This window comes from Myodes glareolus, chromosome 14 (assembly GCF_982192425.1).
Source record: "Myodes glareolus chromosome 14, mMyoGla1.1, whole genome shotgun sequence".
Taxonomy (NCBI): domain Eukaryota; kingdom Metazoa; phylum Chordata; class Mammalia; order Rodentia; family Cricetidae; genus Myodes; species Myodes glareolus.
The window spans coordinates 3,146,926-3,174,751 of record NC_142039.1 but is presented as its reverse complement, the minus strand read 5'-3'; the positions used below and the strand labels follow the sequence as shown (position 1 = coordinate 3,174,751).

The 27,826-nt window shown below is 46.6% G+C and overlaps 1 protein-coding gene across 19 annotated transcripts in view; it reads right to left on the bottom strand.

Moving 5' to 3' along the window:
- Positions 1-23,501: 23,501 nt before the first annotated feature.
- Positions 23,502-27,826, bottom strand: part of Znf438 (zinc finger protein 438) — a 138,486-nt gene continuing 134,161 nt past the window's right edge. For all 19 annotated transcript variants that reach the window (XM_085698934.2, XM_085698938.2, XM_085698935.2 and 16 more), the window contains 2 exons: positions 25,643-27,449; positions 23,502-24,333 (listed from right to left, as the gene is read on the bottom strand). In XM_085698934.2, coding sequence (XP_085555060.1) covers positions 23,775-24,333; positions 25,643-27,449 — 2,366 coding nt within the window. In that variant the 3' untranslated portion in view covers positions 23,502-23,774. The remainder of the gene's footprint in view (positions 24,334-25,642; positions 27,450-27,826) is intronic.

Sequence of the window (27,826 nt, the reverse complement as noted above, 5' to 3'; positions counted from 1 at the left end):
AGAGCATTCAGCAAACTCCCCAGTGGGGCCATACTGAACCGAAGGGATAGTGCAGAAAGATTGGGACCACTGAAGAAGGGAGTGAGATGGCTCTCAGTTGCCTTTGAGAGCAAGTACGAGAAAGTCAGCACCCTGGGCAACCAGAAAGGCAGGCTCCACGGGTTTCAGCTGCTCCTACAAAGCCCCCCCTGATGTACAAACAAGGCGCCACCACCTCTTCACATTTTCTTACAACTATTGCAGCAGAGAAAACTTCAAATAAAGACAGTTCCCCAGAATGGGGCCACTGCAGCCAGCCCCATAGATAAGGAGCTAGAGACTAGATACAGGGTAACCGAGAAAGCAACAGCCACATCCTGGTAGCAGGGCTGGGCGCTAATTCCCTGGCAGCAGTAAGGAGGAGGTCTATGGTGAACTATAAGCTAGCAACACAAAAGTAAAAATAAATAGAATGTGATTAGAATATGGCTAGCATATCCAGCCAAGGTTGGGGCAAGTGATCCCTGCCAAGCTCAAGCGGTAACAGACCCAGCCAGAGTTGATGAATCAAGACAAGGTTCAGAAGAGTAAATAGGAGTGGCTATAGCAGGTGATCTCTTCCCTAACTGGGGGAGCAGCACTTGGACAGTGTGTGATCAGCTCTGGTTGGACAAAAGGGGCACACATGGAGTGTGGGGCTTCCTGTCAGCTTGGTCCACAATACACACAGACACAGACAATTTTAACAAAATTACCTCAGTTTTTGACATAGTAGTAAAAGCAGACCCCGGAAGAGCCGTGCAATGGAACCCCCTAAGATTCGCTCCCATACAAGAGTCTCATTGTTGTTCTTCTTAAGGCTGCTTTCACTTTGCCTGCTCCGGTACCCACACCCTTCACCATCACTGATGCAAGTCATTTGAGAGCCAGCGTCTCAGGCTGGCTTTTGGTGACCACTGATTAACCAGCTTCTTAGCCTTTGGGTCCAGCCATCTGGTTAGGAAGAGCTTTGGCATTCACAAAGACCTGAACCACCATTCCCCAGGCTGTACACCTGTCCATGTCAGACGGAGGGCAGCCAGTGGGTGGAGTTTCCTTGGCTTTGTACCACCTTGGCATCTGCCCTTACTGGGGCAGGAGGACCCCATGCCCCTTACTGGGGCAGGAGGACCCCATGCTCTGACTGGGGCAGGAGGACCCCATGCTCTGACTGGGGCAGGAGGACCCCATGCCCTCACTGGGGCAGGAGAACTCTGTGCTATCACTGAACCAGGACCCCTATGTGTTCTCACGGTCCAGTTCTAGTGCCAGAGCTTAGGTGTTGACACTTGTCACTCTGATGGAAATCCAATGTAGACCTCGGGCAGGTGTCTACTCCCACCACAAGCCCCCACTTTTCCTGTGAACACCCCTACCCTGTACAATGGAAATGAAATAAACACTATGCAGACCTTGCTGGTGGCCTCCGTGCTGAGTGGAGGAGCTCAACATAAACAAAGACTTTGCTGACCCCGGGTTAGTAAACATGTTATTTGGGCCTTCCTCTCACTGTAAGGGATGGAGTTATTGGATTCCTGTGCTGTTGGGGCTGGAACTCTCTACATGGAGCTGAATCCCTCCTGCTGGGACACCAAGGAAAACCCACAGCCTCTCCTAGCTTTCCTCCATGCTGGATGCCTGAGAGACACAGGTTTTCTCGTGTCCTTCAACAGGACCTCTTGCGTGGAGAGGACTCCTATTGACTATGAACACGACCCTTACCAGTGACCCACACGGCTCTCAGCCCTCCCTCCAGCGTGGTACTGATTGTGCCCTGCCCACTGCCACAGTCATCATTACCCCGTCCCCAGGACTGCGGACCCAAGGGGAGGAGCAGACGGTCTATTTGCCTGAGGGTCAGTGGGGAGCAAGGAGTACTGAGGCACAGGAGTTTGATTATCTGTGTCCACTTCAACCACATGGCAGTCAGTTCCGCCTCCTTCTTCCTTCCCAGCACCTGTAACTCCTCCTGTTGCAGGGTCTGTTGGAGACCTGCAGGCAAGGACTGGATTTTACAGGACAGACCAAGTACAGAGAACCACTGGCTGCAATATTCTGATTGGAGCCATAGCTTGGCTGGAGATTGAGATGTCCAGAATGGTTTTCAAGTTGCCTCCAGGGATTTAGGATAAGCCAAAAGGGGAAAGCAGACCCAGGAGCAAGCTCTGGGCACCCAGCCATTCCTCTTTGATGTTAATGTGCTTACAAATACCTGGGGGTGGGCTGCCAGTGCAGGCTGGGCCCAGGGAGTCTGCCCCTGAACAATCCTGGTCTGCCAGGGCACACTGGGCAGTAGGGCTCCAGGCCACAGTGCTTGGAAAGATCGCGGGAGTTTTCTAAAGATGCCAGGGGGCAGGCCTCGGAGCAGGCCTCGGAGCTGTGAGAAAAGGTTTGACTAGGATTTCTCTTGAAGAAAAGATAGGTTTTATTTTTTCCCTTCTGCTCTGAGAAAACCACAGCCTTAAATAACAGAACGATTTACTTGTGTGGCAAGTAATTTCTGTCCCCAAAGAGAAATTCCTTCATGTACTCTGCTGACTCAAGAGAACTGACAACCATATTTAGACAGCTGGCCTCGGGTTGACCTCTCTGCTACCTAATGGAAAAATGTTGAAGGAACTCTACTTAGAATAATTATATTTACATAGCCCCTGTTCGTTCCTTCCCCCTCCCTCTCTCTCCCTCCCTCTCTCTCTTTCCCCCTCCTTCTCCCTCCCTTCTTACCTCTCTCACCTCCTCCCTCCCCCTCTGAGGGAAAAAAAGGACACTTGCTTCTGGAATTCATCAACACCAGCTGTTTACTTCCATTTGAAGCTAGAAACATATTTTCCCCTTCTGTGTTTTAGTTTGGGTGCTGAGGGGCGGACAAGATGGCTGTCACAACATTGTCACCATCAGAGGAAATCAGGACATTTGTCTCGGATTCTGAATGAGAGCTCACCACAGACCAGAGCACAGAGAGTGAGGCACTGGATGGGGAGGACAGAATCCTGTGCTTCAGAAGAAGGGACACATGTCAGGGCACAGCTGTGCTCAGCAAGGCTGCTTGCTCTGCAGAATCTCTCTCCCTCTCTCTCTCTCTCTCTCTCTTTTCTTCTTCTTCCTTTTCCTCCTCCTGCTCCTCCTCCTCTTTTTCTTACTATTACCCTTGCTGTTGAGGAGATTGGGGTCTTGCACAAACCAGGCGAGTGTTCTACCCATGAGCTACATTCCCAGCCCTATAGGACATTTCCTTGGGTTTATTATATTTTGGCACTATCTCTCCATAAGACAATGATAATTGACAATGTTTCCCAGACTTCCCAAGGCCACACAGAACTTACTTTGCACGGGACATTTCAAAGGAGGCTTTAACTTCATTGAACCCAATTGGGAGCTTGATGGGTTGACCTGAAGCAATTAATTATGTCCTTAAACTTGGGAAAATACCACCCCTTACATATGGGGTGGCTCTCCAAAATGAGCAAACTCTAAGACTGACTATCTTTGGAATTAAAATTCCTGGGATCTCTTGGCTAATACTCTAACCACATAGGCTGGTCTAGAAATCCACCCTGGTGGCCAGGTATAAGGACTTTCTCTACACTTCTGGGCACATGGGGCTGAAGCTGTGACACTCTTGGGCTCGTGGAGAGCCATCCACAGGTGTGAGAGGAAGAACCGGAGGATAACCCCTTTGGAGGAAGTGAAGAACTGTCAGATCAGTGAGGGGCAGAGCAAGTCTTGTGTTCCTGGGAGAGAAAAGAGAAGGAGATTTGCAGGAAAGGCTCTGGTGGAAGCTGTTCCTTAGCGCAAGGCCTAGCTGGCCTTTCTCTTCAAACTTCCCGAGTGTCAGTCTACAGAGTTCCCAAACAGGGGTGCAGCTCCATGTTCGCAGGCTCCTTCCTTTGCGTCTGGCAGATGGAGCCTCCAGTGTGGCTAGTCCTAAATGTGATGCCATCACTTTAATGGGAGAAGGGGCTTGACGTGGCTTGGAGAAAGCACGATTTTGTTGTTGTGTAATTCCTCAAGCACTTTTCTTTTTAAAAGACTGTGGACTGACACCTCCCATCCTGCTTTGCGAGGCGGATGCAGTGCGAGGCGGATGCAGTGCGAGGCGGATGTTCCCTCCCACAGCTGGCTCCCAGCCACTCACAGGTTAGGGCAGAACTGCTAAGAATGGTTGCAGACAGAGAAGCCTGGAGTGTGGACACAGAAAACAGTGAGACTTCTTGGCGATGTTGCCTCTGGGCACAGGAGAGATCTAGGCAGTGTGACTGGCTGTCCTCACACAGTGACAGCCCCGAGGAGCTGTAAGAAAGTCTGACCGTGAGGAAGTGAAAACAGACAGTGAGTGGATGCCGCTCACTCATCTGCTTCCTGTCCCTTTGGATTTCAAGAATTGGACTTAATTTGCTGGATTGGATTATCTGAATTTTTATAGCTCTCAAGGACACTTTTAAACTAAAATGCAGGTGACAGCTCCTTCCCTTAGCTCAAAATAGGACCCTGTTCCACCCTGCAAGTTAATGTGATCCGGAGTCTGCGCAGGAAAGCAGCCAGCTTAAATAATGTATTACTTTCTATTTCCTGACAATGGCTCCCGGCCTGTGCAAGCAAGCAGCCTGTCCACAAATCACTCCTCTCCAAGGGAGAACAATAGTCCCCGGAAGCCAGAGAGGACTGGGGATGTGTCAGGCACTGTTACCTCGCCAAACCCTGGGATCAAGGTCTGCCACTTATGCCCATTTTATAGATGATGAGAGCAAGGCACAGGGAGGTTAGACCGTGCTCAGTGTCACAGGGACTTGTGAGATGGGATGCAAGCGCTTAACTATTGCGCTTCTGATCCTGTGCTCAAAAAGGAAACACTTGGTATGTAGTGTTCCCATATGTCTCCTCTAGAATAAGGTGGGAATCTTATCCCAGCCTCTGCTGGGATGGTTTAGGTAAGAACCACAGAAAACTAGGACTGGGGTGGAGGGCGAGAACTTTGTTCCAGAGGTTAGAGCAAGAGTGGGGATTGGCGCAGGAAGCTCCAGGGGTCCTGAGAATGGGTACTGTGGGCCAGTGGGAAGCGGATGTGACTGGAGGGTGTCTGGTCACCCGCCCTGCTGCTGGCTGGGCCTTAACATTCTCGTCTGTTCTGCCTCTCACTGTAAGGCTCAGGTTTGTAGGGCTGGATTTGTGGATAGATAGTGTTTAAATCTGTTTTCTTCATGGAATATCTTGTCTTCTCCGTTTATGGTGACTGAAAGTTTTGCTGGGTATAGTAGTCTATACTATATATATATAATATAGTATATACTATATATAGTATATAGTATAGACTGACATCCATGATCTCTTAGTATCTGCAGAACATCTGTCCAGGACCTTCTGGCTTTCAGAGTTTCCATTTAGAAGCTGCATGCAATTCTGATAGGTCTTGGACTTTTTGCTTTGCAGCTCTCAATATTCTTTCTTTATTCTGTACATTGTTATGTAACGAGGATACTTTTTTTGTTGTTCCAGTCTATTTGGTGCTGGGAAAGTTTTCTTCTATGATTTTGTTGAATATATTTTCTGTGCCTTTGAGCTGGAATTCTCCTTCTTCTATCCCTATTTTTCTTAGGTTTGGTCTTTTCATTGTGTCCCAGATTTCCTGGATGTTTGTGTTAAGAATTTGTTGGATTTAACATTTTCTTTGACCAATGAATCTATTTCTTCTATTGTATCTTCAGCGCCCGAGATTCTTTTTCGTCTCTTGCATTCTCTTGGTTATGCTTGCACCTGTAGCTTCTGTTCATTTATCTAGATTTTCCATTTCTAGAATTCCCCTGGTTTGTGTTTTCATTATTGCCTCTATTTCAATTTTCAAGTCTTGGACTGTTTCCTTCACTTGTTTGATTGTCTTTTTTTCCTTGATTTTCTTGGCTCTCTTTAAAGTATGTATTCATTTATTTCAATTTTTTGTTTATCTTTTCCATTTCTTTAAGGGAATTTTCCATTTCCCCTTTAAGGGCCTTTATCATCTCCATGAAACTATTTTAAGGCCGTTTTCTTCTGCTTCCTCTGCACTGGGATGTTCAGCTCTTGCTGTTGTAGAATCACTAGTTTCCGGTGCTTAATGCCTTTTATGTTGTTCTTACATTACCATTGCTTAGTTCTTCCTCCAATCGGTGCAGGTGGGGCCTGTGGCATCTGGGGATGGTTGGGGGTGGTGGGGAGGTCGCTGGGGCTGTGGTTTGCACATTCCCATTTCCAGGGTTGCGCATGTTCTGCATTTGATAATATGCTTGTTATGAACACAGTACATTGCCATTTCAGAGCATATCATCCCATAGGCTGCAACATATGCTGGCCAGTTGTGGCCTGTTGGATCCTTCACAAAGCTTCTAATTTCCCTCTTTGAGTTCAACAGGATGAGTTCTGCCAAGCACGTGCAACCCCTTCTTTCCAGCATCAGAGGGTCCTAAGCAGAAGCCTGGGCTTCCAGCCTGTCTCCCAACCAACTGGCTCTGTTTCCACACCATGCACCCCCACACTCCTCCACAAACACACCAGAGCGAGGTCCTGGATGGCATTTCCCTTCCCTTGATGAGGGTGCATGCCCCCACAAACTGCATGCTCATGTGACATGGACATAGGCTTGCCCCTCATTTTGAGATTAGTCTGTTGGCGAGAGCCTACCTTCCCATCTATAAAAACAAATTAGAAGTTGGCAGGAGAAACTCAACCCCTGAGTCATGATAGGAGAACTCTATTTAAAGCCTGCTTGTGCTCTTTCCTTTCTGCTCTCCGTAAAATGAGATGGATTTAGTAATGGCCTATTCTTGCCAATATAGTCTGTGTTTCTCCCACCTTGGCCAGGCCTTCACCTCCCAATAGGAGAGAATCACATTTGACTTAAGGCAATATGGGTCAACCTTTTGATTCAGGGACTTGCCTCTCTAAATATATAATAGGGTAGTTTTTGTCAGAACAAGCTCCAACAAGCCATAGAAGAAATGCCCAACTAAATAACACAGGCAATAATAGGACCCCGGTCACTCCCAGAGTTGTTTTAGCTATTTTAGGTTCGGGGGCCTCTCAGAGGGAATTCTCATGCTGGCTTGGTCTCTTATTTAAAGGCCTTCTATATTTTGGAGGCAAAAGGCCTAGATCTAATTCAGTGAGGTTCTCGTGGGAAGCCTGCCCATGTTTTGTTGACACCATCTCGCTGAAGGTACACTTCACCCACCTTCTCCCAGAGACGAGAACAGTGATATCCACAGTGAATGACCAGAACCTTTTAAATTTCCTTGTTAGTGACAGGAGATCAAGAGGACAGCGTCTCTGGATCCCTTCTAGTTCAGGGTAACCCAGAAGCAGGATTAGAATCTAGCTTTGTATGTGAACAGCTTGCCTTGCTGTGTGGCCAAAGACAAGGTGAGGCTGATGAACAGGACTCCAGCTGGGATAAGGTTCCTTCATTGTATTAATCAGCTTTCTGCTCCTGAAACAGAAAGGTGAGAAAGTAGAAAGATTTGTTTGGGTTCACAGTTTTGGAGGTAGCAGTCCATGTTTGGGAAGACACACGGGCTTTGGAGCCTGTGTGAGCTCATCACGGTGGCAATTGGGGACCAAGCCAAAGCCATTTATGTCATGAGCAGAATTAAAGGCCGACAGAAGAAGCTGAAGTCTCAGAGTCCCCTTTGGGGCACACCAGTGACCCAGGACTCCTCCCAGTGATGCCATGGCATGGAGACCAAGGACCGCATTTTTAAATTTCAGTAACAGAAAACAAACGGAGGGCCTCACATACTCGACACATCCTCTGCTCCTGAGATGCACACCACCAGATTTCGTTTCTTCTTTTCTCCTCCTCCTCTTCTTTTTCCTGGATAAGGATAAGGTCTTGTAGTTTTTGTTGTTGTTGTTGTTGTTGTTGTTGTTGTCTTGTTTTGTTTTTAAACTCATTTGGGGGCATGCCACCCAGCTCCAAATAAATTACACAGAGATTTATTCTTACTTATGAATGCTTGGCCTTAGGATGGCTTGTTTCTAGCCAGCTTTTCTAATGGAAATTATCCAGTTTCTTTTTAACTATGTTTTCCTTCTGGGATTTTTACCTTTCTTTATTCTATATATCTTTCTTTCCTTTTTTTCTTTACTCCGTGACTGACTGTGTGGCTGGGTGGCCGGCTCCTGGTGTCCTCTTCTTCTCCTTTTCTTACTCTTCTCTCCCTTGCTCTCTTTCCTAGATTTCTCCTCCTATTTATTCTCTCTGCCTGACAGCCCCACCTATCTCTCTCCTACCTTGCTATAGGCCATTTAGCTCTTAGACCAATCAGGTATTTTAAGCAGGCAAAGTAAAACAGCTTCACAAAGTTAAACAAATGTATCATAAAAGAATGCAGCACATCTTTGCATCATTAAACAACTGCTCCACAGCATAAATGAATGTAACACATCTTAAACTAATATTTCAAAACAGGGTCTCACGTTGTATCCCTGACTACCTTAGAACTTACTCTATAGAGTAGCCGGCTCCACACCCACAGAGATCTGCCTGCCAAGGCCTCCTGAGTGTTGGGATTAAATGCCCCTCTACAATTCATACTTTTACCTTCATATGGATTTGACGCTGCTGTATTTGGCTTGCTTTAATCTGTTGATCACTTCCCAAGAGTGCAACAGAGTCCACCTGGTTGTGTAGGTGCTGGGTAGGAAACTCTGCCATTCACTTGCATTCTTGGAAGCAGCATTGGGTGGAAAGTGGGAGCAAGGAGCAACTTTGAGCCAAGAGACATGTTCAGCATTTCATCAAGTCAGGTTCCAGCTGCAGCTGGCGAGACTCCTCGGTGGCTCTGTGGGGACCACCCTCTCCCACTCCAATGTATGATGCAACCAATCATCCACCAAGAATAGAGAAGCTGTTTGCTGGCTGTGACAGCCACCAGCTAAAGTGGATGATTTCCTTCACAAGCACCGAAAAGCACTGCCATATCACTTTCAAATGGCTAGCCAAACCCAGACTGTTACCAGTGATTTTGGTAGGGAAAGGACTTGCTTAACTCCAAGTGCCTCAGCTTCAGACCAGCATCTTACTTAGTTACGAACTGCCCTTCAACACTGGCCCAGAGAGCAAGACTAGGCAGAGACAGGACAGCAGGGACACATTACAAAGGTCTCTGTGCTGTTCTGCATGTTCCCTGTTGAGGCAGGGTGAGCTTGGCTTTGCTTTGGGTTTAAGGAGTCTATGCAACCACCATATAATCAGCAGATATTACCATAGGGCAGCAGCAGTGGTGGTGGCGGCAGCTTTCTCCTGCTGGATTTTCCCAAAGAGCTAACAGTGGTTCCTAGGATTAAATGTATCACTCATACACAACTGTAGATGTGAACCTCTAATGTGGTCTGCTGTGTGGGACAGATTTGCTGCACTGCTATAACCTGTGTGCCTCATTCACTCATTGTCACGAGACAGGCTCTTCCATGGTACATCAGCCACGCAGACATCACAGCCTTCTATAACTCCAGCTCCAGGGTACTGTATTCTGGTCTCCCAGGGCATCTGTATACATGTGGCATGTGCATGTATGCACATATACATAAAAGTAAAAAAAAAACAAATTTCTACACATCACTTGGATCCACACATGATACTGGCCAGCGATATCACTAGTTGGAGTTTGAAAACATTCAGGTGCTTTAAATGTACTCTTAGGGGCCTCGGTGGGTAAGCACTTGCTGTGAAAGAATGGGGACTGCATTTGGATCCCCAGGACCCATGGAACAGCTGGGCATGAAGGCTGTAACCCCAGTGTTTGAGGTTTTGGATCCAGGCAAATCCTGTGTGCTTACTAGCCAGTTAATTTATCCTCAGCAGCAAGATACAGATTCATTGAGAGACTCTGTCTCAAAAAATAATGTGGAAAGCAATACAGAAAATCATCCCATGTCGACCTTTGGCCTCTGCCAGTTTGTGTATAGGCGAGCACATCTGGACACACATGTACACACACACATACACACACACACACACACACACACACACACACAAATGTACTCTTGATTGTGTTTCCCAAGTAGAGCATGAAGAAACACTAGCTGGCTGACTGTTCTTCCCGAAGACCTGAGCTCAGTTCTCCATACCTATAAAGCATTCTTCACCAAGGAGTTTCAGGCACCCATGGGAGAACAGGATTAAGGCCAAGAGCATCCTGCATAAGGGACCACCTGGGCTGTTCCCTTTGAAGACAAATGCCACCCAGGGGGGCATATCTAAGCAGTTCATGGTGGTGGGGTGTGGGGGTGACAAGTACTGATCCAATACAGAGAGTTGGCGTTGGGCAGTGGCTCGGCCTTCCTCCAGTGCCAACAAGAACGGCAGCACAGAAACCACTAAGATAAGAACAACTCAAGTCTACCAGCACTGAGTGTTACTAGATACGACTCTTCCTTAGAATGGACACAAGAACATTCTGGAGCTTGTCCCATTTAAAGACTCCAGAGAAACCCAGAAAGCCAGTGAGAGATCTGGTCTGCTAGTCCATGTTCATATTGGAAGCCACACTGAAAACTTCATGAAGGAGAGCCCTTGCCAACAGTCCTATATGTGACATCTGTGTTGTATTTTCCAGTGTCGTATTTCCACCAGCTTTTTTTTTTTTTGCTGTCAGTATTAAGAACAGTACCATTCCTATCTAAAATGTCTTTTTATAATTGTGTAATTACACACCTCATTTATCCAATTGTTAAGGCAAGAGACTGATTAAATATTAACCACTGCTTGGTTCTCGCGGTGTCATTAGTTGGAACACAACCCTGTAATCTCAGGTAACACATGACGGTAATTATCCTTAGCATTCACACTCAGCTGGAACAATGGAGCAGTCAATCCAGATAAGGACCAGCCAGGAAGTGCATCGCCTCTAAATCCCACTTTATCGCCTAGTCTGGAGCAAGGTGCGTTTCAGGCCAGCTCAGGGGTTTTAAGAGTAAAGCCACCATTGGTTGCTGGGTGATGGGCGGGGGAGTGAGGCAAGGCTGCAGAGCAGACAGCTCAGTTCCCACATACACAGTCCTTCCTCTCCGGCCATAAATAATACTGGGCTTCACAAGTTGTAATGGGAAATTTCTCTGAAGCACTAAGATGGAGAATCTGGGCTAGGGCCAGCATCCTTCACTGTGGAAGCCGGTGCTGAGGCAGCAGAGTAACTTTTGTGATTCTTCCTGGACAAAGGAGGGGTAGGACTCAGGCTCTGGGCCTGTGTGGACCAGTCCCTCAGGAGGAGCATGGCCCCTCTCCTGACCTATGCTCTCCTCTACTTCCGCTCCTTCCGTTCCATGCTCTGAGTCCTCTTCATCTCTGTCCACCTCAGCTGGGGACATATTACTGGGGTCTGGGAGTAACTTAGGTATTAGGTCAGCCTGGGCACTCCAGCAGCAGGGGACCAGAGATAGTCCATGTTTTTTCAAGACGCTGCAGACTGGAGATGCTAAAGTCAGAGCAAGGCCAAGAGGGGCCAGGTGTCCTGTGTGGCCTGGCAGTCACCGTCTCTATGGCTTCCCTGCCCTGAGCACCTGTGCTCCTCTAGTATGGGTGACGAGTCATGCCTCCTCTGCATCAGGCTTTTGGTGTTTTGCAGGCTCCATTCCAATATCTGGCTATGTGGGGGCCACATTTCTGGGAGTCAAAAGGACGTTATTACATCAGAGCTCAGGGATGGTGAGATAGCTCGTCCCGTCAAGACCCCAGACTGGCAGTATCTGGAAGACGTGGGTTCCACAGAAGCCCTCTTCTGGCCAACAGGAAGTCTGCAGCTCTGAGACGGGGATGGCATCACAATAATGCACTCTGCCTGGCTCCTGATGACAAGGATTCAGGAGAAAAAACCCAGCTTACTATTACCCAGAGAGCATCTAAAAATACTATGTGCTGAACTTGAAGGGACCATCTAGAAAGATTTGGGTTCAGAGAGTTATCCATTTGTGGCTGAACCACATGAGGAAGAAAGGAGCAGATGCTGCAGGGCCGGGCCTGGAAGTTCAAGAACCCCGGAGTGGGGTGGGGTGGGGTGGGGCGGGTGGGGGGTAGGTCCCTTAAGACCTAGTACCAGAGCCAAAGCTGTGTTTGATTGCTGTGTAGATTGGAGACGATAAAGGGCTCTGGCTTCTGCGTTACATGTCAAAGATCTATTTTAGGTTGAGGAAGAAAATGAAACAAAGTCTGCTTAGTAAAGACCACATCTGTGCAGCAAATTTGGGGTTTGCATGTATTGTTCAGCGGGGAGAGCCATTTAAATCCTCTAAAACTAACAGACTGGCACCAAGCCTCCTGGGAGGCACAGGCAGCGCTCTTTTGACAACTCGTTTGCTAGATCCTAATTATACTGTAGGCTCGGGCTGTCATGTGGCTGTTTGTTTATTTAACAGCAAAGTGGGGGAGGGGGTGTAGAGTGCAGGATTACCCACCATCCCCCTCTCTGGAGGTCAGAAACTCTGGGCCCTCCAGTGGTTTGGTTTGCACTCAGCAGCTGGGGGAACTGCCAAAACTGCCTTTCAAAATAAGGAGCCTCCATTACTGCCCGCTTGCTAATTTTTGGCTTGACAGTTTAAGTAAGGACCTGCTTCTGCATTTATTCTGCCCGAAGGCAAATTCTATTGGGTGGTATCTCCCCTTCAGGCGGTTAACAGGTTTTATTTCTCTCAGGACCCATGCTTAGCCAATTACCCCTCCCTGGTCATCCCATGTGAAACCCATGCCAGGACGTAGGGTTTTCTTAATGCTGCATCCCAGAAGCATGCACCCTGAATTCCCTTTCCTCTCCTGCCACAGTATCCACAGAGCACCTCCACAGCTGCCAGTGGACCCACGGCGCTCAGAGGTGCAGAGTCTTGACAAGCCTGTTTGAGCCTTGCCTGAAAAATGGACCTGGTCTTGCTGCAGTGGGATAGCAGTTTAATTGGCTCTTGACTTCAGCATTCAGCTGGTCACTTCCCCTGGAGGGGAGTGTCACAGGAAACAAACAGCAGAAATTAATCAAGTTCCCTCGATCATTTGTAATGGGGAAGGAAGGGAGCATTCAGACATTTAATTACAATATTTTGTAATTGTTAGGCCCCCAGTGACACACAGAACGCTCTTGCTGAACAGACACACATGCATCTGTGAGGAGGCTGACATCCTTGGCAGAACTGCAGTGACTGTAGCCCTCTCCTCTCCTTATCTTCCCAGAAAGGGACCAATTCAAACACATGATGTTGACTGCATTGCTTTAATTATATTGTGTACATTTTATATAAAAAAAATCTGGATAAAGGTGAGCTCAAGTCAGTTGGTAATAAAAAGGCCACTTCTAATTCTTGGATGACAGACGAAACGAGTTCAGCTCTGTGGACAGCAAGGACATTTAAGAAGACAAACAACTGAAATCAATTAGCAGGCCTTGTCCGAACTGGCTTGGAAACAACCTGGACAAGGAAGCCAGGTCGCTTACCTACCGCAGAGCTCAGGACAGCATGCGCCACAGTTCTGTGGAGCGCCTCCGATGTTGGCGCCTGTGCATTGGCGATGTGTGGCAAGCAGATCCTTTGAGAGAGTTGGTTGTCAGTGTTTCCAGTCCTTTGCCTTCCATAGGCACTTAGTTCTTCAGGAAGTTATGAGTGGAGAAAACGGGGCCCAGTGCTAAGAGCTGGCCTGCTGACTGCATGGGGTCAAGTGCAAGGACATGCTGATGAAGTTCAGTTTCAGCTGTGGGCTGTGTGTGTGTGTGTGTATGTGTGTGTGTGTGTGTGCCATCTGGAGAGTATTCCCTATAAGAAGCTTGTGGGGCTGACCTGTGCAGCAGGGATGGTTTCTTTGGAGAGGAATATTCAGTCCTTTCGCCTCCGAGGACCTTTGTTGAGATGTCGGGGAGGCTCCTTCATCCTCAGCTGTGACTTTCATAGCCCTGGAAATGCAGAATGCATGCATGGTGAGGCTCACACATTGAATTGCTTTGACATTTGGAGACAACTGGTATGAGCAGCAATCTCCTGACCAAGCTCATACCAGCTCTCCCTTCCTTCAGGCAGTTGTTGCTTCTTCCCAGAAGCAAGCAGTCCAAGGGGGAGCAGCACTGCTTGGCTGTTACAACTGCAGTGGGATTCCTCATCCCTGGAGGGTGCATTCTGCTATGACTGGGCACCCCTCAGGCCTTACCCTGCAGCAGGAACAGGGTGTTGTTATAAGTATGAATCCAAGTCCCAGCACTCGTCTAAGTTTCCAGTCTCCAGGGCAAAGAAACAAGGATAGAGTCCACTACTAAGTGTGTGGACAAAGAGAATAAAGAGCGAGTAACAGGCCATTTTAAGGACTGAGGGTCATCTTCAAGCTTGAGTCTACTTGAATGGTATGTCACTGGAGGGGAGGGCTCAGTCTCATACGGCTGGTGTGAGCATCAGGGCTTTGGTGGACCTGATTCTCCTAGAGAATGCTTCATCTTTCATGAGGCTAGGAGAATGGGGTACACTCTCCAGAGGATGTGGAGAGGGATGAGCAGGGGGCAGAAAGGAAAGGGGGATCACTGAAGGGCAGCCTTAGTGTGGACAATGACTGCCATTTTCACTCAAACTCCCTGATGATCTGTGATCTGGATAGGGTGATAAGGCGTGGGAAAACCGTCACACAGAATGATTGGCCTAAAGGGGAAATAAGATGGGCTGTATGGCATAAGGAGGAGTGAATACACTATGTGCTCCAGTGTGATAGGATAATGTTCTTGTACACTGTAAAGATTTGTCACTTGTATTAATTTAGTAAAACGCTGATTGGCCAGTAGCCAGGCAGAAAGTATTGATGGGGTGACCAGACTAGGAGAATTCTGGGAAGAGGAAAGGCAGAGAGCCAGACACAGAGGAAGCAAGATAATAATGCCACAATGAGAAAAGGTACCAAGTCACATGAGTAAATATAGATAAGAATTATGGGTGAATTTAAGTTGTAAGAGCTAGTTAGTAATAAGCCTGAGCAATAGGCCAAATAGTTTATAATTAATATAAGCTTCTGTGTGTTCCTTTGGGACTGAATGGCTGCAGGACTGCGTGGGATAGAAACTTCCGTCCAGACTCTAGACTCTGAGCTCTTTTCGGTTATTATTCATCTTTTCTGTCTTATTTTGTCTTCTGTCTATTTAAGACATTCTTCCAAGGATGTCAATGAAACTGAACATGGGGGATGACTTAAGGACTTGCTATGGGTTGTGCTGGCACCAACTGGAGGTGGTCCTTAAGAAATTGGCAAGTGTGAGACAATCATATGGTGTCATCCAGACTGCAGAGCTCTGAATGAAAAAGGCCCAGCTGAAACTTCACGGCATAAAGTCCCAATGTATCTAATGGGCCCAGAAAGCATCTGCACACTCACCAACACTCACATGAGCTTGTGCCCCACGAGGTCCTTGCTGTTAGAAGCATTACTCTTGTTGGTGGGTACACACATTCAGAGGTCAGAAGCTGTTATGCAATTTCTTTCTTGATCGTGCTCCACCTTATTTTTTGAGGTAGGGCTTCTCACTGAACCTGGGACTTGCTGATTTAGTTAGGTGGGCTGGCCAACAAGCCCAAGGAGTCTCCTGTCTCTGCTCCCTCAGCGCTGTGCTCATCCTTTTTATAGGTGCGGGGGACTGAGCAACAGGACAGTGCCACAGGCACCTCCCAACTGAGCCACCTCCCCATTGCTATGACAGTCACATCTCACTTACGTGATGGGTTGAGGTGGTATTTCAGCATACAGAGGGAAGCAAGGTGAAGACACCCAACTGGAGTTAACACCTGCTAATGTCCTTCTCCCTTGTGTCCTTTATTCATCCACAAGACACAAACTTTATTCTCCAATCTGAGCTAAAGTGCAGGCCTGCTCTGATATTCCCCAAAGGGGCACACTGAGGACAGGGGTTCTCCACATGCAGGATGATACCCAGGACTTGTGTGCTGACGATGGCGGAAGGTCTGAGGGACCAATCTATAGTTTCTTGGCAACTGGGGATAGCCTTAAGCTGCTATAAAAAGGGAGACCATGGCTGTTTTTTTTTTTTCTCAGCCAACATGCTAATCTTAACATGTGGACTAACCAGGTGTTATACTGGAATGACTGGGGTCAAACAACAGCTAAGCAAAAAGGTGGCTTCTTGTCACAGGGGCTCCCAATACCACACAGGCAAAGAGACAGCTGCATTTAGTCACCACAGACACAAAGCCTAACTCCAGAATCTTCTCTTGGGAAAAAAACAGGAAGTCGGAAGATCACTTTGAAATGCAAGAGGCCTCTCCTTCAAACACATTCTGTTGTGCCTTTATAACCCTGAAGACCTGGCAGCAGGGCACTCAGCCTGAAGGCGAGGCTGGAGGGAGAGAAGACCCATTCATTGGCTTAGAACTTGGGGGTGAGGAGGCAGAGTGGGAGTGACTTCTTCCTAAAGGAAAAAGGATGGGCTGTAGGACCCAAGCGCCAGAATCCCTGTCTTCTTTGGACTTGGTTTCTGCCATGTCATTTGGAGTTAGGATGAAGAATGAGTTCAAGCCTCACCCAGAGTAGGCAGCTGTTAACAGGCAGAGCAGTGAAGGGCTAGGCACACGCACCACACTGTCTCTTAGTCTCCAAGTGATGGTTCACAGGGCAAAATAGGGCTACCCAGGGCATTGTAAGGTCGTGGTGCCCAAGGCCTTCTAGCCATAGGCATCCCCAATCCTGCTGTGCCTAATGTGCAAGTCTGCAGGGAGACAAAGGCCCTCAACAGAGGGAACCCAAGGCCTGACAGTCCAGAAAAGCCATGCTGCCCAGGAAGAGGTCAGAAAGCCAAAAGTCTACAGCCATCTATTCAGCTGCTCACAAGTGGGTCATAACATCTATCTAAAGCAATCCAGTCATCTAGACATCTAGCAGATTAGAGAGCGTCAGCAGTGTGCATTACTTTATGGAACAAAAATTTGTCTCTGTTTATGCTGGGTTGAAAATCTGCCTTTCCCCAGAAAGACAGTTATCACATGTACTTACTCATAAGTGGTTTTAAAACATAAAGCAAAGAAAACCAGCCCACAAATCACAATCCCAGAGAACCTAGACAACAATGAGGACCCTAAGAGAGACTTACATGGACCTAATCTACATGAGAAGTAGAAAAAGACAAAATCTCCTGAGTAAATTGGGAGCATGGGAACCTTGGGAGAAGGTTGAAGGGAGGGGAGAGGCAGGAAGGATAGCAGAGAAAAATGTAGAGCTCAATAAAAATCAATAAAAAAATTTTTAAAAAGGAAAAGAAAAAAAGACGTGCTGAGAAGTCATGAAGTCTTCAGAGAAATGGTTAAAAAAGAAAGAAAGAAAGAAAGAAAGAAAGAAAGAAAGAAAGAAAGAAAGAAAATCTTCTTTTCTTGTGGGTTGATCTCTATGGGACAGTTAAGCAGTGACCTTAGGTGAGAAGAGATACTGGGGCCAAAGCTGAATGGCAGTGACTTCCTCCCTTCATAATTTTGCTGAGGTCTTCCTTGATGATGACCGTACAGCTAACACCTAACCAAGTGAAGTGATTTGTATCTTGCTAAACGTGGGTTTTAGTTTGTGCGTAGGTGGTGTGTGTGCATGTGCAAAGCAGTGGCTAGAGGCTAGCCCTGGGGTTCTTTCCCCGAGCGTGCCCCATCTTATTATTTGAGAAGAGGATTCTCACTGCTAAGGCCGGACTAGCTGGCCAGCGAGCTCTAGGATCTGTCAATCATCTCTGCTTCCTCGGTGTCACTGTCTATGCTGCATTATTTGTGATGTTGGGACCGGAACTCAAGTCATTGTGCTTTCATAGCGAGCGCTTTGCCTACTAAGCCATCTTCCCGGTACAAAAAGCTATTTTTTAACTGGAAAAAAAAAGTACAAAGAACATTTCAACAGAGCAAAAGAACATGTGACCCCCCTTATCATCTCCAAGAACCCTTTTTCCCAAAGTCACCTTCCATAAAATTTCTGTGCAAATTAAGTACATACCTATTTCTTCCTCCATTTAAAAATGCAAATATGTTCTGGCCACAGGACATGAAAACTCAAACTGGCACTGACAAGAAAGCTTTCAGAGCACTGGAAGGTGCTAGCTATACAGGCTGCTTGGGAAGAATAGTCATCAGTAGTCCTACCAAACTGTGAACGTTTTGTGTGACAATAACAACATGCATGGCAAGGCATGCCCATGGATGCAATAGTCACATGAATGTTAGGAGAGAACCAAATGCTTTTTGATTAGAATTAAGTTCTGTTCTATAGGAAACACATGCCTTGTGCTATAAATCTGGCCAAGAACCCATGTTTAAGGGAGATCAGAAGCCCCAGGGGTGGGCCTCCTACTGTTATTTTTAATAAAATAAAATAAAAAGGAACTTAGAATCAACTGCCCTCTAATTTCTTATCTCTATACTCACAGATGAATGTAGCTCTCAGGTCTCATCAGAGAAGGTCTTTAGTGCAGAAGATGACAGTTAACCAGTTCACCGGTGATCAGAGTGCAGACAATAAGGGATCATGCAGCGCTCAGCCACAAACTGGACATCTATAGCCCAGCCCTCCCCACAAGGCTCAGGAATCATGCTGGTAGAGAGGCCGGCAGGTTGGAAAAGCCAGATGGACTCAAACAGTGTTATCTGGACATGACAGAACAACCTGCACTCACAAACTTAGAGCAGCTGTGGCTGCCTGTGCACAACCAAGCCAGTCAACAGCCCAGCATGGCTCACTGTGCACAACCAAGCCAGTCAACAGCCCAGCATGGCCCAACAGGGTCCCCCACAAGCTGATGTCTCCTATGGGAAGGATTTGACTCCTGCTAAGTTGACCATGCTCCAGTGAAGGGCTACGCATCCATCTGTATATGGGCAACACAAACTGGACTTGGTGGGCTATGAGAAAGAAGGAGAGGGGACATGAGGTTGGGAGGGAGTGGGCATAATCTGTGAGAAGTTAGGGGAGGAGCTGGAGGTGACTGATGATTAAACACTTTTTATCTATTGTGAAAATAAAATATTAAGCTAAAAAGGCAAACAGAAACACCTTATGCATTGATTCTTTCCCATAATACATATTTTAACACATAATATGATACTTCAATTTTTTACATCAAAGCATACTGTGATGTATATTCTTGGTTGTCAACTTGACTACATCTAGAATTAACTTAAGCCCGAATGGTTGTACACACCTGTGAGGAACTTTTTTCTTAATTACTGTCAACAAATTCTGTGGTCACATCATGACATCACGCAGTTGCCCTGTTCTTTCTTCAAACACTGTTTGGACTGGACTATTTGTGTGTCAGGGGTAGAACACTTGCCTTGCATGTGTTGGGGCCTCAGCTTCATCTATACCTTTGTGACTAAAAAACAAACACACATGGAAGGAAGATTTCATGGGCATTACAGAGTAACTTCTTGAGTATGCAGTCACTGTCAAAAGCTTGGTTCCATCAATGTCATGAAAATGAAATGAACGTGCTTCACTGAGGACACGTGGGTGGGAGTGGACATGCATCATTACATGTTAACCTACAAGCAGAGCCTCAGGGTGGTTGGGAGCACCTCTGGGTCATCTCTGTGCAAAACTGACATTGACACTTGGAGTGGCTGCCCTCACTGTCCTGCCTCTGTTGACTTGCAGGCCATCTAGATGTTCTTGCCAGCTCTCAGGTATGGAGTCAATTCACGTTTAATGAAAAAGGTATTTAACTTTTTTTTTTTTTTTAAAAAATACTGAATAGGTATTTGGTATCCCAAAAATGTGATCTACTATAATGCCAATAACTTGCAATTGGTATTTGGAGTATACTGAAAAAGGCACCTATTGTCATCCTTATTATAAGTGAATTCCTGGCAGCTAAGCTAAAAGCAATGGGGCATTTTGAAGATGGAACCTGCTTTACTTCACATGAAATCTAGAACAAGGTCTGACATCATGTTTAGCTGTCACCTTTGGTTTTTCCCAATATTTCCTAAGGTTAAACAATACACGGAGGCATCTCCACAAGTCAGAGTGTGGTCACTGTGATGTGCTCCCAAAACAGAGTCTGCATCCTGACAAACCTGAGAAAGAGGCCTTGTGGTCATAATGAAATTGCCACAGCCAAGACATGAAACACGACAGACTTCTCCCCCTAAAGCAAAACTCCTGGAGATAGGGAGATAGTGCACAGCATGGAAGCCAAGATCAGCTGCTGAGGGTCCAGCGGGACCCGGTGACTCCTGACCAGGTTTATTCTCAGGAGCTCAGTGGAGAAAGAGGATCTATAAAACACACAGCTAACAAAGCATGTCAGCAGCCTGAGCGGGGCAGGCTTGTCTAGATAGGAGAACCCTAATAAATAAACCAAGCACAACATTTATTGCCAACAATCATGTCACTGGCCCACAGAAAACCGGAGCCGCGCAGCTGGGAGAAGAGGAGCCTGCAGCCAGAGAAGGCCATGGAACATGCCCAGGCTCAATTATTTACGGTGTGCAGATGAAGAGACAGCCTTCCATATGAGGAACAGTTCAGGAGAGGAGGTGGCTAAACCAGGATAAGATCCAGAGAGCCAGAGAGTGCAACGAAAGGGACATGAATAAAAATGACAAGTAATAAAACAGCACAAATCAAAAATGCTGTAACTTTCAGAAATAATTTAAGGCCAAATGGGGGAAAATCTGGCTTTGGGACAATTTTCTGAGAAGCAAAGACATTAAAGCAAAACAAAAAGTGCTGAGTTGAAGACCCAATCTGCCTCAGTGCCATTCTAGCTATGAGCTTGGTGTTTTATTCAAAAAGGAAAAAAAGAAAAGAAAAAAAAGAAGCAAATCAGCAATTTTGTATTTAGCTGATGCAGGCTTTTTTTGGTCACCCTAGTAATGATCTGTGTGCGAGTGCGTGCGAGTCCCCATATAGCAGGGGTGCTTGTTGGGGTCCAGGCTGACCAAGGGCTGTCTCTGTCCTCATGCGGCTAGTGTTCTTAAAGCAGCTTCTGGTCGGTGTGTGCACATGACAATGGCAACAGCTTTACCAGGGAGAGCAGAGAGGCAATTGCAGAAGAAAGGTGCAGATCTGGAAGGCCAGCCTCCATAAATGCACGCTTTATACAGAGATGTGGATCCCTCTGGCTCTCTGTAGTTTCTGACCTTGCGATCTCTATCACAGGGCGATCTGGGCCGCTTTCAATGATTTTTATATACCGTGATGTACCTCCTTCACACCCGAGCCACCCACCTGCTGCTGTACCTTCAGGATCTTCCCAGCCTCTTCCTGAGGTGGGGCTGTCACTGCTATTTTAGAGAGAGCTGAGGCTGGAGACCTGGAAAGAGACTTCTCTCCAGTGACAGGGAATAAATGGCGAAGTACTTTATTCCACCCCATAGAGGTTCTGTGGGAGGACAGGCTGGAGCTGTGCCAAGATCCAAGGGGCGGCTCTCCTAAGCCTACTAGCTCAGTGACTCTCCCCACCACCAAGAGCCTTCTTCTGCTCTCTGTCAGCACTGATTTAAAGGGCCAGAAGCTCCTTATCTTGGGTGGTACCAGGACAGTTTGCACGATGCACAGGTGTACTTCTACAAGGTAGCATCTGAAGGAGTCCTTACCCACTTGCCCTTCAAGTCTTCACTCTTCAAAGGCAATGGGACTCAAACCCAGGAGCCTGCACTCTACCAGGGATCCATGTCCCCAGGCCAAAGAATGACCCCTCTCTTCTACCAGTCCCTCTATGTCATGAATTAGTGTCCTGGTAATGTGCTTTCGAAGTTCGTCAGCAACTTTAGTTACTGTCCTGACACACAATCTAGAATCAAAACACCCCAGCTTGTCACATGGTTCCAGAGACTGCCTATCTCTTATGTAAGTCATAGTGGAAGTCCCTACAAAGAGCCACCAAACTTTGTTCTGCCTGCCAGGTATGCATCCACCAGAATGGCCATTTTGTTTTTTGCCAGATTTTCTGAAATCCTGCTCTGTACCTGAGAACTGGATGGTCTAGAAATCATTTCAAAGTTTAATTTCAAATAGTATTCTTGGTAGATTACAGGTTTTATAATCTTTAAAATAAATCTTCCTAAAAATGAGCCAATTCATTGAGTGGCACAGGCAGACTATTTCACCACTAACGGAAGGGGTCTACAAACATCAAGCACTCGTTGGCTGCTGTGATCTCTTTGAAGCCGAGTTGAGGGTGATCAATAGACAGACTATAGGAAGATGCTTTGGAGCATCCAAACCAACACTCTTTCTCAGATCTGCAAAACTGTTAGCAAAAGAGTCTCTTTCCCACATTGTTGTAGTTACAAGGTACCTATGAACCTTTAAATATGTGATGTAAGACTCAGGAGCTTATCCACCAAAATTCCCTTCTTCCTTCTTGGTAACTTCCTCAAGCCCATGTCTGGCAAACAAAATAGGGCTGGGAGCATGCAGGGAAGCATGCCTTGTGGGAAGGTAGCAGGTTTAGAGCAATGAATGCTCAGAGCCTACTTCCCACAAAATGACTGGCAGATAGGATGGCTAGAAACTTCAAATGGCAACTTTTGTGATGATAATTTCTCAGGAATTTAAGAGGCTCTCAGTTACTCTTGAATTTCAAAGAGATTCTGGGCTGATGTGGGATTCCCCTCTATATGCTGTGATTACTATTAAGAATAAAGGAACTGCTTTGGACCTATAGCAGAGCTATAGGGGGATCAGAGCTAGGTGGGGAAAACTAAACAGAATGCTAGAAAAAAGGCATTAGAAAGAAGCCATGTAGCCCCGCCAGGGCCAGATGAAACTTTAGCTGCTTAACCACTGCCGCATGGTGATACACAGAAATGTATCTAGAAATGGGCTAAATTCATATGTAAGAGTTAGCCAATAAGAAGCTAGAAGTAATGGGCCAAACAGTGATTTAATTAATACAGTCTCTGTTTGATTATTTCGGGGCAAGTGGCTTCCTCCTTACAACACTGCTTTAGAGGAGCAGTTCCATCTACAAGTGACCAGCCAGCAACAGTCCTCCAGAGTTCCTGGAAGGGAGAGAAAGCAGGAGGCTCCGTAGCATCTGGACTGCACCACAGAGTTCACTTTCCAGGCTGTAAATCTTCTGGTCACAAAGACTTCCTGAAAATAACCTTCTACCATACAAGTAGATGTTTTTATTAGCTGAAGTATCAATGTTTTCTATTATTTTGAGATGGAACACTAGAAGACTTGCTGGTTACTCTTCAAAGAACTGTACACTTAACAGCAAAATAAGTGTCTTGAAAACACAGATTTTAAGGTAGAGAAAACATTAAAAAGATTGTTCTGGAGCATATTAAAATAAACCAGAGACTAATAAATATGGTCATTTATCATGTAACTATATACTATAGTTGTGACTACATTCCACAGTTGGAGAATTAACTGTTGATAAATATAATCAAACAGTATCAAAATAAGAGGACACATGTACACATATACTTAAACACACACACACTCAATCAAACACTCTCTCACACTCAAAAACTTGCAATCAAAAAACCCAATAATCTTCTCTACATTTCAATTTCTTAATTTGAACCTTTTATTTATTATGAGATAAAGTCTACAATATTAGAGAATGCATGGAGTTTTAAGGTGAGACAACATATGTTAGAAATGCATCCAGGGCACATACTTCATTTCTTAAGAAAATAAAACTATGCACAAAAATTACCTCAGGACACTGGTGCTGGCCCTGGAGGTACTGGATCCTTATAATTAAATACTAACAGGAACAGAACATGACAGAAAGGCCATAGTGTGACATTTCTTCAGCTGGGTGGCCTCAGTGTCACTGCCTTACTTCACTGGGGAACTCAGGAGCTCCCTGGTGAGAGAACACACCCAGGAGAGCCCAGAGTCTGGCGGGCTCCTCACAGTTGTGCTGGTGCACCCAGTGAAGAAGCAGGTCCTCCTTCCTCCCCAATATCTGGGCGCAGAGCAGGCAGTTAAAGCCTGAATGGGACCAGAGAAGCCTGGTGGGGTGCTGTGGGCTTCTCATTTCCCACTGGGCACCTTCACTTTCTGCCCACAGTTCCTCCCTGTTCTGATGAGGGGGCGGCTGTCTTTTCACATTAGGAAATGCTGGGGAGTCCTCTGCAGAGGCACAAGGCTTCACTTCCTTCCTTTTCTCAGTGTGCTGCTTCTGGTGCGGAGCACCCGCTCTGCTGCCTGGTAAGAACACCTCTTGAAGCCGGCCCTGGATCTCTTCCCCATGAACATGAAGTAAATGGAACTTAATTTCAGCAAAAGACTGAGCAGTGATCTGACAACGGGCACATCTGATTTGCAACTTGACTTCATCTGCCTGGTTGAGAAGGAAATCTTCTTCCAAACTTGACTTGGTTTCCCTGGAAAAGGGGAAAAATAGTCTAGATAAGACTTCCCAGGAAAATGCAACTGGATCTCTTGCTGTCATGTCTCGGCCTCCAGAAATATAAAGCACCCTGCTCTGGTGAGCTCTGCAAAGCCTCAGCAGAGGCCACAGCATGCAGCACCCCTAGGGCCCGACATCTTTGAGGCCATCAGGGACCAAGAATCCTGTATCTCCCCCTAGTGAACCACCTCCCTGGTTACCATAGGTGTAGTCAACATGAGAATTATGGTAGTATGATAAGAGCTGCCAGGGTACCCTGTGGCACTGCTGGAAATGATTGTCCCATATCATCCATGCCATCCCCACCACTTTGGCAGTTTTGACATCTTATTTCAAGGTGATCTGAGTATATGAAAGTAAGTTGAAGGGAGGTTCTATGGCACATTAGTGGAAAGCATGTTAGTGGGAGATGCAACGAACTCCTGGAGACAGAAAAGGCGAAAGACAAGAAAAAGCTAGGGCAGGCATCTTGTTCTTACCCACTATGTATATGTAGATCAATTGGGACAATAAAAAACAAGGAGCAGAGAACTAAAGTATTGGGCAGGGCTTCCTTCTCAGCCCTCAGCCATGTCGGCTGTGGGCATGAACCACACTGTGGGCACTCCCTGGCCACCACTGCTCAAGGGCTTGCCTTGTTAGTGTCCAGATTATGTAGCTTGTTGTTGTTGTTTTAATACTGTCAAGGAGCAGTGCTTATAAAACAGAGGGAAAACTTAATCTGGCCTGACAGGTGACAAAGGGCATGGCTCGGTGGAGTACCTTGGAGTCTGGTGAAGGGTATGGCCTCACATGATGTTGTGGGGTAGATAAAGCTGTTTAGATAAGAATTCTGTGAACAATAATTTTAGGGAAACTACTTTATACAAACTACTAAAAACTCTATATGGTAATCTCCTATTTTAATTTTCAGATGCAAAAGTAACCTGCCACCCAACTTTTCCTAGAATACTCAAACTTGCATTCATGCCTTGACTTACACAAGTGTGAATAATTAAACACAGTGACTGAGCAGAAACCAACAAGAAATGGGGTCATTCTTCAAAGAACTGAGGGGGTGGGACAAGGTGGCTTCTTTTACCTAAGGATAACATCTTCTGTTGTTGTTATTTTGGGACAGGGTCTCACACAGTCCAGGCTGACCTTGAATTCCTGATTTGACTGTCTGTCTGCCAAGTGCTAGGATTCTATGTACACCACCACTCCTGACTATGTTTTGAAATCTTAATCTTCTCAAATCACAACAGATTTTCTTGCCAGGCTTCCCTTCCTTGAGCACTCACCTCTCCAGAGGGCCATCGGGTGCTTGCACACAGGCATCTCTGTCCTTGCTCCTTGGTGTGTCTCCTGCCTGCAGTTCACTGGAGGAGGGCTCTGTGCTGATCACAACTCTGTGCACCTCCTTCAGATGGCCGAAATAGACTCGGACATGACCAAACACTTTTGCACAAAACTCACAGCACACTAGCTTCTTAGGGCGATTTTCCCCATGGTGAAGTTTCATATGTGCGCTCAGGCTGCCGGGACGGACGTAGGCTTTACGACAGATCCCACAACTGTAAGGCCGTCTGTTGGTGTGTGTATTCATGTGGTCTAGAAGGTGGTGTTTGAACTGAAAGTGGTGGTTACAAACGGGACACATGTGCCAAGGCTTCTTAATGCCAGAGAATCCGTTTCTGAGCACAGAACTGGGCTTAGGGGCAGGGCTGTCACTCTGCTTGGAGCCAAGACATCTTGGAGGCAGTGCATTGTTCAGCAGAACACCCTGCCTGAGGCTGCTGGGAGCTGGGGACTGCAGGGCAGCTGCAGAAGATGCCAGGGGTGCCCAAGCAGACATGACGATCACGGGCTTAGGCATGATACTACGGTATTTTCTCGAAGCAGCCTTGGGCTTCTGGTCTCTGGGTTCTTGGGGACTGTCTCTCCCCCTTTCTACTCCATCTCCACACAGACCAATGATGTATTTCCTCCTTTTGCCCTGCAATGCTAAAATCTCATCTGGCACTTTCCATTTTCTTCCTCTTCTCTTTGGTGCTCCACTACTTGGCTTTACTTTGTGGCTGAGATCTAATTTGGTGACAGGACAGAAGGCACTTTCATAAGTATTCTGGTTTGGCCCATGCAGAGCAGTTATCTTGCTGGGTAATGTGGTGGCTGCATCAAATCTTTCTGTGATGGACAGTCTCTCATCACAGTGTGCCCTGCATCCAGATGAAGATAATTTGGCAAAATCAGCATCTGATTCCACTTTGTCCACCTCTGTGGCTTTCATTCTTGAGAAGGGTAGGATGGGCAGTTTACCCTTCGGTACTACAGAGACCAGCGGAGTCACACTGCTGAAGACAGTGTGTGTAGGAGCCACCTGTTCTTTAAGTTCTTCCCCAGCAACGGCAGGATTAGTGGGCGCCTCCTTCCGGGCACAGTCTGCTTTCAGCATGATTGCTGAGAGGTTCTGTGGGAAAGAGGAATCCTCTTTAGAGCATGCTGGGATGGCAGGAAGCTTCAGGTCTCCACAACTGTTGGTCACTAGAGAATTCATATCTCCTGGGCCAATACTACTGGCCAGTGTAGCTGTTTTGATGGTGGGGTAAGGGTTTACAGTGGGCATTGACTTGAACGGGCTGGTCTTGTGAGGCAGTTCAGGACGGGCTTGTGGGGAAGGGGACATTTGGCATGTCTGGGGTGGTCCAGGAGGTTCATTCCAGCTACTCTTGGGAGAGGTCAGGTCCTCTTTCTTTCTTAACCCTTTGTTACTTAGTGGTTGGTATCGAGGAATAGGCAGTTTAAGGTTTTCATGCAGGGACAATCTGGGCTTCTGAACTGGCTGAGCTGAGGTAACGTTCGGCAAAGCAAAAAGAGAAAACGTCCCCTCCTGGCCGGCCACCTGCATCAGAGCATAGTTCTGGGTGGGTATGCCCAGAGGCTTGGAGGTTAGAGCCAGACTCCCTTGGTCAGAAAGTGAGGAAGGACAGGGCATCACTCTGGATGTTAAGAATTTAGGCACAATTTTTGGTGCGATGGTCCTAAACTGACTCTTATTCTGTAAACTTTTCCCACTCTGTGCTGTTCCAGGAGGAATGTTTGATTCATCTGCAATGAAAATACACAGATTACTAGGGTGTAACTATCCTGGTACTGATACTTCATATCTAATCTGGGCTAGAGACCTGGCTCAGTGGATATGATATTTTTGTAAAGGACCCAATTCATTTCCCTGTACCCATGTCGGGTGGCTGTCTTAACTCCAGCTGCAGGGGATCCAATGTCCTCTTCTGACCCGTGCAAGCACCTGCACTCTACACACCCACACCTACATTACATATAATTAAAAAAAAACTAATTTTTCTATTCAGAATAGATTCCTTGGCCTGTTCCCACTTCTTAAGCAACTGCCTATGTCCTTCAAGGCAAGGTTTGAAGGTCACCTGCCCTGCTTTCTTAAGGACTGTAATTCTCCTCCACTGTTG